Source organism: Buteo buteo, chromosome 11 (genome assembly GCF_964188355.1).
Source record: "Buteo buteo chromosome 11, bButBut1.hap1.1, whole genome shotgun sequence".
In the NCBI taxonomy this organism is placed as follows: domain Eukaryota; kingdom Metazoa; phylum Chordata; class Aves; order Accipitriformes; family Accipitridae; genus Buteo; species Buteo buteo.
Window position 1 is genome coordinate 30990684 of NC_134181.1, and position 19877 is coordinate 31010560.

Consider the following 19877-nt stretch of genomic DNA (forward strand, 5'->3'; position numbering starts at 1 on the left):
CATGGCATTCGCATCTGCTCAACGTTGAAGGTGTTGCTTCGTGCGAGGAGCTGATCAGAAAACTGCAGGTGAGCTCAGTACAAGAACGGTGCTTGATGGGAATATTCTCGATAAGAAAACCCAAATAATTATCAAGGACAAAGTAAGGGAGACGTTTACAAAGGGCTGGTGCCAGCTGGGGAGCTAAAGGCCGTGCCCGTGCGGCAGTGTTGCCTCCGTCCCGGTGCTGCAGAGCTGCAACCTGAGCGGGAGCTGTGCTCGGTGGCCGCTGTGACATTTCCAAACAAGGGCTTTCTAAACCCCCCTTTAGGTGATGATTTCAGAATCCTCGAGCAACCGCTCAGCTGACGCAGGTAACCCAGTTTTGCACCCGGCCGACCTCACGCTGGAAATTCTGCGTTCGCACAAGGGCAGAGGGGAGGAAGCCCCGGCCGAGCACCGGGACGGAGGATGCTGTGGGTTCCGTCCCTGCGGGCCGCGGGGGGCCGGCAGCGGGCCTCGGCTGCGCCCGGGGCCGCGTCCCGGCGCGGCGGGCGGAGGAGCGGGACCGCTCGGGGCAGCCCGGCTGCATCCCGCGGCTGCGCTGCGAGGTAAGGCGAGGCCCCGCGGCCGGAGGGGGAAAGAAAATACCGACACCCCCCACCCAACCAAAACAAAACCCAAACCAAACCAAACCCCACCACCCCAAAGAACGGCTTACGGGGGGGGGGTGAGGGGTGGGCGGGCAGGATGCGGGTGCCCGGGGGGGAAACCTCCCCTTCCCCGGGGCGGAGCGGGGCCTCCCTCCCTCCCTCCTTCCCTCCCTTCCTCCCTCCTTCCCTCCCTCCTTCCCTCGCTGCCGCCGCCGGAGCGGAACCGAAAGCGAAGGCGGCGCCGGGCGGCGGCCGCGCTCCGGCCCCGCGGGCGGCGGCGGCGGCGGCTCCGGGGGCTGCGGGGGCCGCTGCCTTCTCCCGGCGGAGCGGAGCGGCGCGTCCCGCCAGGTCGGTGGTTGCGGGTGCGGGAGGGCCCGGGCGGGGGATGCGCCCGCGGCTGCGGAGACAAAGCCGCGCCCGGAGGGACCGGGACCGCGACCGGGAGCGGGAGCGGGCGGCCGGGGCCGGAGATGCCCTCCGAGCAGAGACGGCATCTCCTTCAAAGAGGGCTTTCCCGCGGGGCTGGCAGCCGGCCTGCTCAGGGATTTTGGCGCTGGGGGATCGGTGCTGTCATTCCCCCCCCCCCCCAACCCATCCCGCTTCGGGGAGCTGCGCTGTGGCCGCCCGGGCCCCGCCGGCATCCCGCTCCCGCTCGCCTTCGGCCGCCCGCCAGCCCCGACATGTGCCGGTGGTAGAAGGATGGGCCGGCAGCATCCCAGGCTCCGGGATGTGGCAGGGTGGTGGCCGTCCCCGCGACACCAGGGGTGGCACAGACCCCACGGGGCTTCTGCCCGGGGAGGCGAGGGCTCGGAGCAGGGGACCGGGGAGAGTTAGGCCATGGGGTTGGGAAAAGGAGGGGATTTTTGAGGTCAAGGAGCAAGTGAGAGGCCAGGAGGGGATGGAGCGACTGTACAGGGGACAGGTCTCGTTAGGAGAAGCCACGGGGTTGGGTTGCTGCAGGTGATCAAGCATGGTTAGGAGGTGGGACGCAGCCCTGTGGCCACGTGCGTGGCTCGGAGCACGAAGGTAACGGTAAAGCCCCAAAGCGGCGGCGGGATGACGGCAGGAAGCTGGTGCGATGGAGCTGTGGGCTGACCGCACGGCTCTGCGATGCTGCCATCCCTGGGGACGGGACCAGGTTGTCCTCAGGGCCAGGGGAACCGCGCTGGGGAGGGGATGTGTGGTGGCTGTGGGCGCTGGAGCTGCCTTCACGGCCCCCAACCGGAGAGGCAGCCCCTCTCCCACGAGAAGGAGCCCCGTCCCTTTCCTGGCCCCTCTCCATAAGCACTTCGTTTTGGGAAAAACAGCCAACAAAACCCAAGAGCCCACCCCTTAGAGCGCCGTCAGGGGTGTCTGATCGCCCAGCACTGAAGGCGGCTGTTATCAGATTGGGGAGGTAATTTGGAGGAGGCTTTGCTTTCAACTCAGCCCTAATGTCTTTTAAGTGGTGTTCACAAAGTGCAGCGCCGCTCTCGTTTCCTCTCTCGTGGGCAGTGCGGGCTGGAGTTATTGTTTCCAGGAGAGCTGGGAGCCGCTCGGCAGCACTGGACAAGGTGATGGTGGTGCCCTGAGCTCATCCTGGCCCGTACTCAGTGCCACGTCCAGCGCTTACGCTCTTGTTTTGGGATGCTCATTTTATATTGCTTAAGCAATACTAGGCGGTATCGTCAAGATTATAAAAAATCTTGGTTAAAGGCGTTTTTTGACTCCTATTGAAACCTGCCACTGGGTTTTGTACCGTTACAATGCTACCAGCCCATCTTTGCGTTTGTTCCTCGATTCTTTCCACCCTGTGTTGGATGGGCCAGGCAGCACAGAAGGCTCTTCTCTTCACCCCAGGGACGATGAATATCTTCTCTGCTCGGGCACAGGGACACGGCGTAGATGGGGGCTGGGTGCCTGTTTCCAGTATCTCGTTATTTTGGGTGTCCTCTGACTTCTAGAGAAGCCGCTGAGAGATTTTTTTCCATTAAAAGTCAGGCAGGGATGCATATGGTCTTTGTATACTACAGTGACTAATATATTTCTGGCAAGGTCTGCGCTCACCCGTAGGAAGGGAAACTGTGATCGATGCCCCTGTTGCTGCAGATGACACCGCTCTTGGCACTGCCGCTTCCACCGCTGACAGTGACCAGGGAAAGCAAAATAGCCACTGGACTCTGCCCAGCGAGAGCCGATAACTGCCCTGCGTGCTCGCCCCGGTTAAATTTTAACCGCAGACCTTCGGCCGTCTCAGGGGGAGAATCCTCTGCGAGTAAAATCAGCCTTGGTTTAGGTGGTTTGTGTTCAATTTTGTTATAAACAGCTTTTTTTGCAGTGCGTGAGCTGACCCCCACAGAAGAATGGAGGGAGCTGCCACCAAGTCTTACTCCTTTGGGAGGGCCTGACCCTGACACCGTGTCTGGCCTTGCTGGAGGAAAGCGATTAGAAAGGGAAAGGCGAGTGTGTGGCAGCCGGTGGGACCCGAGGGCACTGTCCCATTGCCCACCCTGCGCCTGGGTAGAGAAACAGCTCCAGGGAGGGAAGGACAGACAAAAGTGTCTGTGCGCTCCGATTTAAATCTGTGCAGCCAGTGCTGGCTAGAAGGTGTCATCCTCTGCGCCCCCCGAAATCGGTCGGCATATTCCCATCTGGAGGTGGCTGCATCCCAGCAGGGACCACACGCTCACAGCAGAGCTGGGGCAGCAGGAGGGGGCTGTAAAAATCACTTCACCCTTGCAGGGGCCAATTTCACTCCCATTTGTTTCCGGTAAAGCCACGTGGACGCTGAGTGAGAGGGAGAGCCGCTGCCAGGGTTTCACAGACCTCTTTTCATTTTAATATCCCTCTCCTTGCTGAATTAGATGCGAGACTGATTGCTTCGATAATCCTGCTGCAGCCGCTATGGGTTATATATGGATTGCAGCCAAAAGCCGTGCCGATAAATCATTCCTATACACCAGGCTGTTATATTTCCTGAGGATTTTGTGGGCATGTGCTGCTTGCTTTTACATAAGGATCTGCTGGAGTTCACACCAGAATGTGCCACTCTTCCCCAGGCAAGGACCCGGGTGGATTGGTGAAGCCTGAGCCCCCAGGCTGTATTTCCCCTCTTTGAGTTTATTCCCTCCATTCCAGCTATTTTAGTTTTCCCTCTGGCTGGGAATACCCCAGCCTCCTCCTTCTCCTCAGCCTCCCTGTGTGCTTATTAAGGAGAACCGGCTGCGTTATTGTTAGTGGTTATCCCACGTCCCAAGTGGTGGTGTTCAACAGTGGGATCCCACTTTTGAGTTTCTCTCGGGAAAGGTATCATCTCACAGGGCAATTTTTGCAAAGCACACATGCAAAGGGAAAAAACCCTCTGATTTTCCACCCCAGCCGATGTTATGATGGTACTTGGATGACTTTTAGCATGTTTACAGAGCCTGGGCAAGCCTACTTGAATTAATCAGCCTTGATATGTTTATCCTGGTCAAGCCAATTAACTCCTGCCAGCCAGGGCACGTTTGGCTTTCAAGTGTGGCGGAGAGTTCATAACTCAATTTTGCTCTAGCCCAGCGAAGTTTAGCATGAACCTTTGCAAATTCAGATGCAGGCAATGGTCTGGGGGCAGGACGGGATGCCCGGCCGTGCTGTGCCACTGCTGGGGACCGGTGCTGCAGCCAGCGATGCTCCTGGGGCGGCTTCATCCTGGGGCTGCCCTGATGAGCTGCCTTTTTTGGTGAGGCCACAGCACACGGTGAGGGTAGAGGCCACGGCGTTCGGGATCGGCTTTGGGGGACAGCTATTTATATGTGCGTGCTGGCGGGGTGCCCACAGCAAGCCAGGCAAATGGCAACTGGCCTCAAGATGCATCCCTGCGGGTTCAGGATGAATGGGGGGGGGTGGGGGTGGTGGTGTGCTGCCTGTTTATTTAAATCCGTTTTGGGAGTGCATTAAAACATGCTGCCGTGGCCACCAGCAGGGCTGGGCGGGAGGGGAGTTTTGCAGCCACGATACCCAAGACGCAGAGCCCCGGCTTGCCTTGGCTGGCGGCTCCCGGCTCTCTTGCCCAGCAAAGCCCCAGCCGGGAACGGATTCAGCCCCGTGAAACGCGGTGTTTCTGAAATAGTTTGTCCTTGTTGCTGTTCGTTGGCTTATTTATAGCCTTCCCATCCCCTGCGTTTTTCTGCGCCTCGAAGCAGCGAGCGGCACCAGGTCGGCTTTAGCTCCGGGCCGATCCCACTCGGGCAAAAAAAGCTCCAGTTTATAGATTGGTGTTGAAAACAGCAATTAGGCCATTGTGAAGCCTGAAGGAAGGGGAAGACGATTTGATTTCTGTACTTGACCCGTAATTTCTGCTGGGCTGATTCAGAGTGGTATTGCTGCGGGTACATCACGGAAACTTCAATGGAGATGAGCAGAGCTAATTTTAACCGGCTGCCTCGCCGAGGTGTGGGAACCAGGCAGAAAACCGCCTCAAACCTTGTTCCTGCTTCTGGGCTGTTTGTTTCGGGATATTTTTTTTCACTTGCTTCTGCAGCAGCTCGTTAACCTAGAAATTAAAAACAGCACCAGCACCGCAGCAGGGAAGAGTGATGGTTTACAACCAAACTACCATTGAGCTGCCCTGGCTGCTGTGGGGCACCTGGCATATGTGAATTAACACAGTTTTCTCCCCTTTTTAAATTATTATTTAATTGTTTGATTTTATTTTTTTTTTTTTTAAATTCTTTGTTGCTAACAGGCTTGTTTTCTCATTTATCTCAAGGTTCAAGAACCTGATTTTTGCACAGGAGGCCGTAGGGAACCTGGGGCAAGGAAGAGAAATCGCTGGCAGTGACGGGCTGCGGGAGGAGGCAGTGAGCCGGGGGGGCTGATCCTGCACCCCGCGCTTGGTAAGCGGGTCCCTATGCCCCTGAACTGCTTCATTCGGGGGATGTTTGGCAGACATGTGCCTGCTCCAACTGTGGGACCAAGCAGTAAAGCAGGAAACCAGGCGGTATTTACGCCAGTATAGTGCAGGGGCAAATCCTGCCCCTGTAAAATACCCCTTTTGGGGTATTTCCATAGCGGAGGTGATGGGGTTGTTATTCCCTGGAGGTGTTTAAATCAAGGGGGTGGAAGGACCTGGGGTCTGCCCTGTGGCAGGGTGGGTGCACGTCCCGGTGCCATCCTGCGCCGCTGCACCTTGGCTTTACCATCCCCTGTGGGATGAATAAATTAACGTGTAGAGTAACAACCGGCGGGAGGAAATCCCGCTTTCCAGGGGAGCCCGGCTGAGCCGCCCTGTGTTTGCAGGCGCGCCTCCCCACCGCAGCGTGGCCGGCATGAGGCTGTCGGTCGCACCATGCCATCATGCGTCCCCGGCAGCTTGCCCACCCCACGGCCCCTCTGCCGTGACGGAGGCTGCGGCCACCGAGCACCCGGGGAGCTGCGGGACCCCCTGCCGCTGAACCCCCACCGCCCCGGCATGGCCTCGCTCATCGTGGTGACCGAGTACGACGCGACGGGCAGCGCGAGCGAGGAGGAGGAGGAGATGAACACAGCCGGCAGCGAGGGTTTTGGGGACGGCCGGGAGCCGAGGGCGAAGCTGCACCTCTCCGGCCAAAAGCTCTCCCTGCAGGAGCGGTCGCAGCCTGCCCGCTCGCCCGGGACCGGCGACAGCGCCAACGAACGCTTCATCTACCCATCCCTCCCTTACTCTCCGGTGACGTCCCCCCACTCCTCCCCGCGGCTGCCGCGCCGGCCGACGGTGGAGTCGAACCGCGTGTCCATCACGGGACTCCAGGTGAGGGGGAATCGTTGCTGCTCCCACGGTTCTCCTGCCCCCATCTCCCTGGCTTCCATCCCCGTGGCATTGCTTTTCACTTGGTTTTTTTTGGGATAAAACCCTGCGGCATGTCCGCAGATGCGCGGCAGGACATCCTGGTCCATCCTGGGCCGTGGGGACAGCCCTCGGGGAGGTGGGTCTCAACGGCTCACGGCCTTTCGTGCCTTTTGCAGATGCTGCCAGCTCTGGCGGCTGCGTTTCGGGGGAGCCGGTGGTGTACCATGGTTTTCTTTTTCTCTCCCTTAAAAATAAAAAAAAGAGAGAGACCCGCTGAGCTCTAAAGAGAAAATGGCCCTGCTTGCCCCCAGCCCGCCAGCGCTGACAGAAACCAGGCAGCAAGCGCCTGCTTTGCCCGTAAGAAATAAAAATACTCTGCACCGGGTCACCGGCATTAAAGCCCCCGGGGCTCTCCCGACTGCTGATCCACACCACCGCCTGCCCGTCCTGCGCTCTCGTTCCACGTGAGCGGACGATATTGCCCGCCCGGCCGTTAACGTTCGCAATTAGCCATCTATAAACACACTGACGCGTGGCCAGACAGCTGGCGTTTATGGCTCATGAATCAAAGCTGTCCAGCCCCAAGCGGGTGCCCAGGCGGAGCAGAACAGGGCGTGAGTTTGCAGAGAAAAGTTTTGCTGAAGATTTAAAAAGAGGAGAGCAAAAGTGAACGGTTTTGTGGCTCGTGTTCGACCCCCCCTCTCTCTCCCCGCAGGACTGTGTGCAGCTCAACCAGTACAAGCTGAAGGATGAGATCGGGAAGGTGAGTAATGGCCAGGTTTGGGGTGGGATGGGGGAATTCAGGGTAGGAGGGTGTTGGAGTTGTTCTTGCTTTCCATCCGGTGAGACAGCAAGTTCAGCCGCTCACCACCGCAGCTCAGCTGGCTCCTCGCTGCAACACCAGTCTCTTTTGGGTGGTACCAATTAAATTGTATATTTTAAAAAAATTATTATTAATATTCCCCATTCCCCCTCCCTCCCATGAAAAGGGGCATTTGAAGCTTTTCTTTGCTGGTGGTGGGATGCCAGACCATACACCCTGCTACTCCCAGTGTCACCCACCAACTCTGTGGGGTCCCTATGGGGCTGGGTTTGCGGAGGAGCCTGGAGCCCGGTTTGGTGCTAGGGTTTGGTTTTTTTTTTTTGACTGTTCTTAACTGGTTCCCTGTGGCTGTGCCCCTCTCTAGGGCTCCTATGGGGTGGTGAAGCTGGCCTACAATGAGGATGATAACACCTACTATGTGAGTAGCGCGCAGCCCCGGAGCCCGCAGTGAGGCGGGTGGGATGGGGATGGATCCCCTCCACTGACTCCCTGCCGGCCCCATCCCGCCAGTCCTGTTTTATCCTTAATTTGTCCTAAATCCCCCATTTTTTTCCCCTCTTGCAGGCAATGAAGGTTCTCTCCAAAAAGAAGCTGATGAGACAGGCGGGCTTCCCCCGTAAGTGGCACAAAAGTGCTAGGGTGGGGGATGCTTTGGGGACCCCAGGAGCTCATTCCTGACTGGACATCCCATCTTTACCTTTCCCGCAGGCCGCCCGCCGCCCCGGGGGGCCAAAGCTGCCTCTGAGGGCTGCGTGCAGCCCAAAGGGCCCATCGAACAGGTCTACCAGGAGATTGCCATCCTGAAAAAGCTGGACCACCCGAATGTGGTGAAGCTGGTGGAGGTGAGCGCCGGTCAGCCCCTTCCCAAAACCCACCTGGAGCGTGAAGGAGCCTGGATGCTACAGGGATGGGCTACATGTTGGCTTGGGTGGAGGGGAATGACCACAGAGGGACTGGGATGACCATGGCAGGTCCTGCCTTTGGGAGACTCGTGTTTTTCCCTGGTTTAAAATGTTTTTTTATTCCCACCTCCCAAAAGAGGATTTTTTTTCTTCCCTGCCCAGAAAGGAAAATGCAGCAAGATGTTGCTTCCTTGGAGGAAACAAGGGCTCAAATGGGTTTTGGGGAGGAACTGGTGTTTCTGCGGGTTCTGCAGTGCAGCCGCCCTGTCCTCTGCCCACTGACTGTATGAAACGGTCCAAAAATCAAGAATTAAGGATATATAGGCTGGAGTGTATTTGACTCATGAGTCAGATGATGCTTCCTGTGTAGTCTAAATATTTACTTCCTTGAAGTACAGCTATATCTCTGGCCTCTTTTTTTTTTCTTCCCCACCCCTTGTGGGTAGAAGCTTGGAGATTAGCAGACCGTGCTAATGGTGCAGATGGTGCAGAATTGGGATGGCTGCTAAATAAAAAAATCACAGCGTTTAATTTGCAAGGTTTTTTGGTGCTGTTTAATTGCCTTTCTGCTTCTTTCGGCAGGTCCTGGATGACCCCAGCGAGGACCACCTGTACATGGGTAACTGCCCGCTGCCCTGTGGTGCTCGCAGGGTGCCAGCGGGATGAGGGTTTGCTGGGCCAAAGGGTTCCTCCTGTGTTTTGGGGTGGCTGCGTGCAGGGTTGGGTCTCTCCTCCAGAGCAGGTATGGCCTGGATGTGCTGGAGGATCAAATCCCCTCAGAGTAAACGGGATCCAGTCTGGGTTCAGAAAGGAGATAGGAGTGCTTTATAGCACTTTATAGGCTTTAATTTGACATCAGGGCAAGCTTTGCCATGAGAGGCACCAGCATTTATGTTCTCAGCTTTGAAGCCAGGCTGCTAGAAAGTAGCTTGATTTCTTTGGCTTCGAGAACAGGGCACATGTTAATTATCCACGGTACAAATGAGCCACTTCCCAACCTGTCTGCAGACTGCAGTGGTTTGCTTGATGTAAATACACACACTTTTGGAGGAGGCATTTTTTTCCCAGCATTTATGTTCAGCCTGTACTAACGGAGGAGCGTGTGATGCCTTCGTGGCCAAGCGCAGAGGTTTGCTCGAGGTGTGGGCCTGGCCTTGGTCTTGCAGGCAAACGGAGGGTTTCAGGGTGCCGTGCAGGGGGTGTTTGGTGACGCTGAAGCTGCAGCACAGAGGAGGTAGTTGGCAGCATCCCCTTAATTGGAGACAGAAGCAGGCAAAACGGCATGTGCCTTGCATAGTATAGCATCTCATTTTTTTAAAAAAACTATATTGTTTTCATCATTTTTGTCATAAAATTTTGTGCTGGGACTGTCCTTGCAGGAGCTCTAACTTGTAAGTGATCAGTAACCACTTTTTCTTTTGTGTTTCAGTGTTTGAACTGGTGAAGCAAGGGTGAGTATTGAATTCCATATTTAAACCTACTAAAGCATGAACGTGAGATGGGTTTGTGGGTGACACAGCTCGACCACCTGAGGTGGGCACGGGATGCAGAGGCAATGGGGAGGTTCATGGTGTTTCCCCTATGGGTTTGGGTCTCCCCTATGGTCTCCCCACCCCAGTTACAGCTGTGTACACCCTGTATGTGCCTGCGTTCGGGGCTGCATGCTGTTGCCGGGTGGTGGCAAAGCCTCCAGGACCTGTTTTGGTACATCCAGATGGGGAACGAGCTCCATTCTCTGTTGCCTTTGCAGCCCCGTGATGGAAATCCCAACCCTGAAACCTCTCAGCGAGGACCTGGCTCGGTTCTACTTCCAGGATCTGATCAAGGGTATTGAATACTGTAAGTATCTGTGCAGAAATGATGGGATTTCTTTTTTTTTTTTCTTCTAAACACCTGGGGCTGGACTTTCTGCTGGTGTGCAGTGCCGTTTCTGGTGGCTCATACTACTGCACAGGGGTTTTTGAAGCTAGGGCTGGTCGTGATGTTAGCAGAAAGGCTTACACCTGTGCCGGGGCTTCATGGCTCTTTTGCTGCAGTCCAGTGCTGCTGCTGAATTGCTTGTTTTTCCTCTGGCTGCAGTGCACTATCAAAAGATAATCCACCGGGATATTAAACCTTCCAACCTCCTTGTGGGGGAAGATGGGCACGTCAAGATCGCCGACTTCGGAGTCAGCAATGAGTTCAAGGGAGCCGATGCCCTCTTAACCAACACGGTGGGTACCCCCGCCTTCATGGCCCCAGAGACGCTCTCGGAAACCAGGAAAATCTTCTCTGGAAAGGTATTTAATAGCAATTTGAGGGTTTTTGGACTAATCTTCCTTGCAAAGGCTGTCTGTTGCAGATCTAACTATGCTTTCTTTCCTCTGCAGGCTTTGGATGTCTGGGCCATGGGGATCACGCTGTACTGCTTCGTGTTTGGGCAGGTAATGACATGGACTTTTCAGCACTGTTGGTGGTCTGGGGGGGTTTGGCGTATGCCTTACACGTGCCAGGTACACGGTGGGTTTTTGCTTCCCACACCCCTGTTTGAGCAATAGGGTATTGCCAAGGGGAGACGGGATTCTGTGGGTGGAAATGGGAAACTGCCTGTCCGTGGGATGGGTGCAGCCAAAAGGGCCATGTTTCTCTTTTTCTCCAGGGAAGAAATTCTGTGCCTGGCCAGATTTTTTAGGAAAGGAGCTGTTGTAGTAATTTGGTCATTTTTCGTCAAATGTTATTTTCATTGCATTTAAAAGAAGTCATTGATATAATAGGAAATCTTCTGGTATTTCCCTATAACTGGCTCCCTGCTCTCCTTCAAACCCTACAAGATCCTGATGCTCAACTGGCCGCCTCACTGCTGCTTCTTAACAGAGGTTGTTGCTTTTCTCATTGCTCTTTTTCTTGGCGGTAGTGCCCTTTTATGGATGAAAGGATCCTGAGTTTACACAACAAAATCAAGACCCAAACGTTGGAGTTCCCAGACCAGTAAGTACTCAAAAAAAAAACCCCAACCCAAACCCCTCAGCCTTTATTTTGAAGCTCATTTGAGCCGTTTCTCAGGCATTGCCTGGGTGGGGCTGGCCCTGCTCTGCTGCGGTTTTGCAAAACTCAGGCTCTGAGCCCTTCAGTTGGCCCTCGGCCCTGGAAAACTTCCTTTGCATTAAATGGGAAGGCAACGTCTCTTGGTTTGCAGTTGCCAAAGAAGGAGCAATTGAAGCTGCAGAGGTGTTTAGGGGAATGGATTAACCTCTGCAGTTGCTGCCTGTTGGGTTTCAGTCTGGATGGAGTTGGTGTCGGGCTCTCCCAGCCCCGTACATATGGGATCATGCTTTGGATTGCCCAAAAAGGGGATATTTTGCTTCCCTGGGGGGTTTTGGGAGGAAGGGCTGCGTGGCACCTGGGTGCACGAGTACCCGGAGCTGCATCACTGCCAGGGCTGGCATCCAGCCCCAAGTTGCCTGGGAAGGACCTGCAGTAGCTGGCACCAGGGTGAAAAAGGGAGGCAGCATCCAGCCCCTTCCCCGCCTCATCTCTCCCCTCTCCTTTCCCCAGGCCAGAAGTTACAGACTTCTTGAAGGATTTGATTACACGGATGTTGGATAAAAATCCCGAATCTAGGATTTCAGTCCCAGAAATCAAGGTACTGACCCAACCCCCTGGTGTTGGCTGTGGCTTCACTTCTCTTGGGTTCTCCTTGCTCGGCTTTTTTTGGGAGTCAGTTTGATCGCGCCAGGCTAGGTCCTCCCCCTGTGCCCAGGGCCCCTGGGCAGGTAAGTCCCAGCTCCTTCCCCTGCTCCGGGACCTGCTCAGCTTTGGGACCTTTGGTGCCTACAGAAGTCACAGGCAAAAGGAAATCCCCTGAGTACAGTATTTCCTCTGCTACCAGGAAAGTACTGTGCAACAACCTTTCGCAGGAGATTTCTGGTCCTCTGCCCCTGCGGGAGCCTGGAAGGGCCGAGAAGCTGAGAAAATGGAGACTAAGGTAGGGGGAAAGGATTGCGGGGGAATTGCTGAACCGTTTTGTGCTCCTGCAGCTGCCCAAGACGCCAGGTGTGTGGGCAAGGAGAAGGAGGGGGTTCTGCCTTCTGTCATGGATTTTCAGGTCCAAGACTAGGGCTTGGTGGGTCTCCCCATCATTACTGCTCATACGTACGGTCTGGAATAAATCGCTCCTGCCTCTTGGTGCTGTCTCATCCATAAGATGAGAGTGAAAATAGGTCTTCTCCTCTAAAACCCACTGAGATGCCCAGTGCTGTAGGTCACCAAGGTTATTGCTCGGTTGTGTAGATGGGGCCAGTGCTGGCTCTGGACGAGGCATTTTCTGCTCCAGGCTGAGCCATTCCCAGCGGTGCCGGGCTGAGCTGGCTCACCAGTGAAATGGCATGTCTCTCCCCTGCTCCCTGGTATTTCAGGAGCTCGTAGGGGCCATAGTTTGGGCGAGGAGATGCGTTTGCCAGGCTTGTGTTGTTTGAGTTACAAAAAAGAGGAAATCATTCCTGACAGGCTGTGTTATTAATTGAAGTTGCACCCTTGGGTCACCAAGAACGGAGCGGAGCTGCTGCCCACAGAGGATGAGAACTGCACCCTCGTCGAGGTGACGGAGGAGGAGGTGGAGAATTCGGTCAAGCACATCCCCAGCCTGGCCACTGTGGTGAGTACGAGGGAGGTGATGGTCTGTGGGCACACACCAGGGTCCGTGCTGCCTCCTGGGTAGGTCCAGAGCAGCCGGAGGTTGCTGCTGAAGGGCAGAAGCGTTGGGCAGGATTAGAGCAAAAACTTTCCCTCTCTCAGAAAAAAGTGCTGCAAGATGGGGTCTCAGCGTCTCGCTGGAGGTGGCCGTACCCCACAATGTGGGGCAATATTTCAAAGCAGTCCGAAAGGGACCCATCAGTGGGTTGCCAGTCTCCACGCTTGAGCTGGCTGCCTAAATATTGCTGCATTTGCTCAGGGTAAAAGAGCATCTGGTCCAGGACCTGTCCGCAGCTGGGAGGGGGTGTTTCGGCCAGGCACGAGGAGCTCCTGCCCTGCTCTGCCCAGCCGGCCATAGGGGCTGCGGGAGCTTCCCGGGTTGGAGATTTTATCTGGGCCACGGCGTGCACCAGCCCCCGCCTGGAGCTATTCTTGGTGAATTCATCTCATCTCTTTTCAAGCTCATATTTTTATTCTCTGCAACCCGCTGTGGTGGTGAGAACCACAGTGTAAGCCTGCCCTGTGTGGAAAGTGAAATCCTTTTGGGGTTTGAACCTAATGATTTCTTTAGGTGCCCACTAGCCCTTACACTAGGAGAAACAGCAAGCAACCATTTGCAGTTCCCTGGTGTGGCATTATCTGCCTGTAGACACCCAGGCTGTGATTTTTGGAAGTACAGGTCTCCCTTTGAAGCTCCTTTTCCATCTCATGGCTGTGCCCACATCTGGCTCCATTTCTGGAGCTCTCTACCTGTTGTGGTTTAACCCCAGCCAGCAACCAAGCACCACGCAGCTGCTCAGTCACTCCCCGCCACCCAGTGGGATGGGGGGGGAGAATCAGGGGGAAAAAAAGGTAAAACTCATGGGTTGAGATAAGAACAGTTTAGTAGAACAGAAAGGGGAAAAAATAATAATGATAGTAATAACAATAATAAAATGACAATAATAATAATAAGAGGATTGGAATATACAAGTGATGCACAATGCAATTGCTCACCACTCGCCAAGTGATGCCCAGTTAGTTCCCGAGCAGCGATCCCCCCGCAGGCCAACTCCCCCCAGTTTATATACTGGGCATAATGCCATATACTGTGGAATACCCCTTTGGCCGGTTTGGGCCAGCTGCCCTGGCTGTGTCCCCTGCCAACTTCTTGTGCCCCTCCAGCCTTCTTGCTGGCTGAGCATGAGAAGGTGAAGAATCCTTGACTGGGTGTAAACACTACTTAGCAACAACTGAAATCATCTGTGCGTTATCCACATTCTTCTCATACTGAACCCAAAACATAACACTATACCAGCTGCTAGGAAGACAATTAACTCTATCCCAGCTGAAACCAGGACACTCCCGCTTCGGTACCCTGCAGAAGTCTCTTCAACTGCAGATACGTTAATATGCAAATGTGCCTTGCGCTGCTCAAGCTGAAAAAGCAGATCTTGCCCTAAAGACATCATCATTGATGAAAGGGGTTTCCCCTTTCTCCTGTTTGGAGGTGACTTGCAGGTGTGCACCAGAGGACGCCTCAGTGCTCCCAGCCCTGTTGATAATCCAGGTGTGTTCAGCACAGCTCAGGGCAAATGAGCTTTTACTGTGACTCTTGCCTCTTAAATAATGCACCGCCTCCAGGCAGATCTTGTATTTTCCCATTTGCATTTGTTCTTCAAAATTATCCTCCAGTGCCTGATCTTTGTGCATCCAGCTGCAGGCGTTAGCGCTCGAGTATGAGATTCACGTGGCTTCGACTCTCGCATAAAATGCCTTCCCCTGCGGGACCCTGCTGGCATGCGCGTTTCAGATGTGTAAGGGCTCTCAGTGCACCGTGGTGAGCAGATAAATCAGGCACAGAGGGACGAGAAGCAATATCAAATGAAGCCAGGGGTTCCCAGAGCAGGATTCACATGCTGAGGCAGGGTCCAGTGCTGCTCATGTTGTTCTCTGCTCCCACCAGCAAAATAATTTGGGGGATGCCCGGGAAGAACTCCGACGCTTGCTCTGTTCCCAGCAGTCTCTGACTGCAGCTGACGCTGGGTAACTCTGCATTTTGCAGCCAAAGCTAGACAAACGGCCAATTTTTCAGCTTGGTTTTGGTAAACGTTAAGGCAAAATTGTGCTGGTTCCTTCCTTCCCCTCTCCCTTTCCAATGAATTCTTCTGCCAGGTAATTGTGGGGAACTTGGAATTTGCAGTTCTGGATGCAGTAATCAGTAAAACCTACTTCTGGGGCAGAGAGAATCTCCCCAGACTTGGCTTTGCTCTCCTTTCCAGCTTCTCACACCTAGTGTAGCTCTCATTGGCGTGTTCAGTTGTTGTACCGTGGGTTTCAGGTGAGGATACAGCCTCTGTATTAAACAGCTGGAGACTTGTAAACACACTTTCTTCTGGTTTTTTTTTTTGTGTTTTTGTTTTTTTTTTTAAAAAGGAGAAGTTTGACTTGTTTTCACTAGTTTTCTTAATTACTTGGGCATGAGGGCTGGATGTTCCTGTTGCTCTTGAGTGAAAGGGAAGCATCCCTGACAAACTCCAATCTGGTCTTGCAGATTTTGGTGAAAACGATGATCCGGAAGCGATCCTTTGGGAACCCATTTGAGGGGAGCAGGAGGGAGGAGCGGTCATTGTCTGCCCCCGGGAACCTGTTGCCGTAAGTGTCATCACCTTGCCTCGGTCCAAAAAAGATATTTGCAGCTTGTCTTAATGCTCTGGAAATCACTGCAGAGCACAGGAGGAGAATTCAAGGAGTTGGGCTTTGAATCTTTTGGGGGGGGCCATGTTCACATACCCTCTGTCTGACCCGTAACTGCTTTGTGGGATGATTTTTGTGGCATATCCTGCCCCTCTGCATCTTTTTATGGCCCCTCCAGCATGTGACAGGGGAGCTGGGGGGAGATGACACGTGCTCAGGGTCCCAAAGATCCCGTGGTGGGAAGGGGCAGATGCTGGTGTCTCATTGCTTGCTTTGCCTTTTTTGAGTCGCTCAGCAACTGCTTTATTTCCTTTTAAAGCAGGAAACAAGGCAGTGAAGATAATCTGAAGTGTAACGACTTGCCCAATGTGGGAGAGGAGGAACTTCTTTCGTGAACGTCGACTTTATGGTTCTGTTGAGCAACTTGGTCCAGGGCACCTTGTTAAAGTGTGCAGCTGAGGACGAGCGACATTAACAGAGCCTACACCAAACACAGCATGATGTGGCACTATTTCAGTATAATGCTGGATGTAGAGCTTACATAGCAGCATGTTATAAGACATCCGACTACTTGTCATAAACATTGAACATCTCCAATCGCTTGGACTGCTGACTTCTTGTGGGAAAAGCGCTGGCTGATAGCAGAAAGGTGAGCTATCGTGTTGAGCAGCAACAGTGCTTTGCAAAAAAAAAAAACCAAAACAAAAACCAACCAAACGAAAATGCATTTGGAACTGCTTTTACCTGGTTTTAATGCCAAATAATTTCTGGGGACTAACGCCAGCATCCCAGGGGTGTTGTATGCCCATCACATAGTCGGTGGGCACACGCAGAAGTGTGAAGCTTTTGCCAAGTGGCATACACAGCAGTAAAACTACATGTGTGCACTTTGAGAGTTCACAACCTACCGGCAATGTTGTTGCATCTATTTCTCGTCATTCTGGTTTGTTTTTAATTGACACCTTTTTAACTGCATGGGAACAAAGCAAAAACCCACCTTTTCAGCTTTTTAAAGAATGCCAACCTTTGTGAGCCAAGTTGTATTAAACAGCATCTTTGGGATATTCAGAAAGTGAGGTTAATTACCTTCTAAGGTAATTAACGCCTTTTCTAAGGTATTGGCATGGCTAGGGCTTGGTAGGTTGCGTATTCAGTGTATGAAGGGAAAAGGTATTTAAGGGCTTAAGTTCAGTCTGAACTATTTTTGCTGCAGATATATGAGTGAAAGGTGGTGTTTAGCTGAATGTTTGTTTTGAACAGCAGAGGAAGCACTAGTAACAGTTTGTTTCTAAATCTTTTACTTGATTGAGGTAGATATATTATTAAATATAAAATTCAGGGTAAAATCCTTCACTTCCATGTACATTACATGGTTTACTACAATTAAAAATAATACAACTTATGCTATTTTTTAAGTATAGACTTAGGGCTTGCTTAGAATTTAAGATCTTAATGAAATACTTAGATTAGCTAGTAATTTTCAAATAAACTTTTGTTTTCCAAACTCTTAATCTGGATTTTGGGGCCAATGCTATGTTTTTTTTGCAAGTTCGTTACCAGTAATTTGTGAATGCCTGTGGATCAGAGGCTTGCTAGTAAATTAAGTGTATACCTAATTCATGGGTTGTTTCTTATGAAAAGCTCTTTCACCTTCAGTCAGATTACTCTGATTATTTTGTGGTGCTTGTAAAAAAATAATAATCTACCGTGTGGTGGGAGAGATTCTGATGTCCAGACTCACTTTCCCAAGTTCTCTGTGCTTGGACAAAGCTGGAGAACAGCAGAGTGTGGGTGAGCTGGAGAAGAGTCAGGGTTTGCTTCAGGAAAGGGGTCACGGTAAGTACAGTTGTTTTAAGGATGGAGCGTGGGACAGGGAGGGGGGAAAGGTCTGACTTCTCTTTTTAGTCTGATGTGGTTGTGTGACCTTGAACGAGGCATTTAAAAGGATGGTGTACCTGAAAGAGGGGGAGGATTCAAATGTCCCAAGCATGTAAGGGACTGCTAAGGCATAATTCTTGCCACAAGGAAGAAGGCAGTAGGAGAGACCCAAGTATTTTGATTAAGGGTAAGATCTCTGCCTGCTAACCCTGGCCATGGGTGCCCTGCCTTTAGGAAGTGACTGTCCCCTTGTCTTCCTTCATCTTGGGCATCGCAAGCAGCAGTGTGCTGAGGTCCTTAGCCTCGCTGTAGTCGGACCTGGCTGGGTAATTCCTGGTTGGGACAGGTCGTTGTTAAAGCCAGGACAGCGTTAGCAAGTGCGCAGGTGCCTACACAAACTGTTCCTTACATCTTTTGATCACTTAAAGCAATGCTTCCCCTAAATGGCAATTTATTACCGAAACATTGTGCTCCTGGCCTCTCTCTAAAGCCAGTGATGACGGTTTGTGGTTTAGGAGCAGTACTATGGAGTTTGGAGCCATAAGACATGCACTGTTTTCCTCCCATTTTAGTCCGAGGCTATGCCAAAGCCCTGCAGCTTCAGCTATGGGAAAACCAAACAGGTAACTTGGGTGCCAGCACTACTACAGCCACCTGCTCGCCCTTTCCTAAACAGGACTTTTCACTGCGGAAATGTGTGCGAGTGGGCAGCCTGGTTCTCTAACCCTGTAAATGGACTTGTTCTGCCAAAAAAAAAAAATTAAAAAAAAAATAGGGGATCTGATTACTTGTAGCTGGTGCATAGTAATGTGTGTGTTGTGTTTTTGTTCAAGGTGAGTTGTAGAGATGCTCTGTGCTGTGTATCTCCAGTTTGTGATTTGTCAGGTGCCTAGTGAGACAGTTTACATTTACCAAACAGGCTTGGCAGGTGCCACACAGCTTCTAAACAGAATAAGCTGTACCAGTTCCTCGATGCCCAGCCCCATAGTCACTGGGCCTCAGATGTTACCATAGATCAGTGTCTTATGGCTAGCATGGGCTTGGTTTGTAAGGATCCTAAAGCTCAGCGCTTCCCTAAGGCGTGCTCCAAAATGATTGTCTCAGTGCCAGCTCCGGTAGGGCTGCAGCCAAATGCACATTTCTGAAAGAAACTCAAAGTAGATTTTACTTGTTGATTAGTTCTGTTGAAAGCATAAAGTGTGGCTGTGTGAGGAAGATCTATCTAAATGCATGACCTGTTAGAGAAGCTGTACTGTATCTATAAATCTGCTCAGTTCCCTAGCTGCTGTTCCGTAGTAGTGAAGCTAGCTTTTTTTTTCCTTATAGTGAAGTAAATATTTTGCTTGTGCCTTGGAACTGGGCTGTAGCTTGATTTCCCCAACTCCCTTCCTTTCAAGCAAGCCCAGTGCTGATTGTAGGCTTAATGCTGGGTACTAAGCCTTTTTGGCTCTGAAAGCACACAGGAAAGTGCTAAGGGGAAACCAGGCCTCTTGTCTGAGTAGTTTTTCTTGGTGGTCCCCTCTTACCTGTCAGGCAATTGATCTGTTTCTTTTCTAAGGTCCTGAACTATTGCTGATTTTTATACTGTTTGTTTAATGACCAAGGCTTGTGGTTCATTCCTACCCCTTTATTATGCATTTAACTTTATCAGGTGTATCAAGTTTAAATACTGTGTATTTACCACTTTTAAATTATATTACCTAAGAAGAAAGAAAAAAAAAAAACAATTAAGTGTTTTTCCACACAGCTGTTCAAGCTTCTCTGTACAAGTTGAAATAAATGACATGCAACCAAACCCAGAGTTAGTTTATCAAGTGGAACCATTATCCTGTTTGACTGGTCTTTATCAAGCTATGAGAGTTTGCTTGTTGGAGGAGGAGCCTGAAAGCACCTTCTTGTGTTAGTGAAGTCTGGTGCTCCACCATTACTGGGGATCCTGGGCTAGACAAGACCACAGTAGCTGTACTACTGCATAATCCAAATTGAGCCATTCACATGCACATACTGGAGCGCTGACTCTTGGAAAGGCACTGTCTGAGTTGGGACACTCAGCTTAGTGCTCAGCAGCAGTAGGCAAATAAAGAATAAAACAAAACAGTAATGCTGTAGCAAACCCGCTGCGCTGCTGGAAAAAGGCAGCAAAGCCCCAGCCAGGATGCTGGAGGTATGGAATATATCCCAGGGCTCTGTAATACTAGAAAAGGTTCAGAGAAAGGAAAGAGCTGTACCTTGCATGCCAGCGTGATCACTCTAGGTGCTCAGGCCATGTGAAGATAAAAGCCAACAAATTTGCTTAAATCAAATTGTGTAAACCCATTAAATGCAGCAGCCCAGGCACAGGGTCTGGGTGTGGTGGTGAAAAGCATGGGAGGTATGCCATGGAATAAGAGATCTGTTCTTCTGAGCAGTAGGTACTAGCATTTGGCTTAGGCCATGCTAGGCTAACCCACCCTGGCCTCTAACTTTCAAGTCTTTTCCCCTGGATAGGGTTTCAATGCAACAAACAC

At 52.2% G+C, this 19877-nt stretch overlaps 1 protein-coding gene across 9 annotated transcripts; it reads left to right on the top strand.

Annotated features, from left to right (window-relative positions):
* Positions 1-571: 571 nt before the first annotated feature.
* On the top strand, positions 572-18897 carry CAMKK2 (calcium/calmodulin dependent protein kinase kinase 2). Of its 9 annotated transcripts, none has more exons than XM_075041336.1 (18): positions 572-590; positions 5362-5488; positions 5892-6381; positions 7136-7183; positions 7608-7661; positions 7808-7859; positions 7952-8085; positions 8728-8764; positions 9575-9596; positions 9896-9984; positions 10225-10424; positions 10515-10568; positions 11039-11112; positions 11680-11767; positions 12014-12109; positions 12650-12778; positions 15350-15450; positions 15812-18897. In XM_075041336.1, the coding sequence occupies exons 3-18, from the start codon at positions 5941-5943 to the stop codon at positions 15885-15887; spliced, it is 1695 nt and encodes a 564-aa protein (XP_074897437.1). In that variant the 5' UTR covers positions 572-590; positions 5362-5488; positions 5892-5940; the 3' UTR covers positions 15888-18897. The 9 variants fall into 9 exon arrangements, 6 of the variants coding, with proteins under 6 accessions (XP_074897437.1, XP_074897435.1, XP_074897438.1 ...); XR_012652304.1 differs by lacking the exon at positions 572-590 and adding an exon at positions 829-980 and having other exon boundaries at positions 12631-12778; XR_012652305.1 differs by lacking the exon at positions 572-590 and adding an exon at positions 829-980 and having other exon boundaries at positions 12631-12778; positions 15815-18897.
* The last annotated feature ends 980 nt before the right edge of the window (positions 18898-19877 follow it).

Excerpts from the sequence above, each read along its gene's own strand:
- CAMKK2 (XM_075041336.1), top strand. The coding sequence starts at position 5,941 with ATGCCATCATGCGTCCCCGGCAGCTTGCCCACCCCACGGCCCCTCTGC. Across the intron at positions 8,765-9,574 it reads CGAGGACCACCTGTACATGG|TGTTTGAACTGGTGAAGCAA; the intron begins GTAACTGCCCGC and ends TTTGTGTTTCAG. Across the intron at positions 11,113-11,679 it reads ACGTTGGAGTTCCCAGACCA|GCCAGAAGTTACAGACTTCT; the intron begins GTAAGTACTCAA and ends TCCTTTCCCCAG.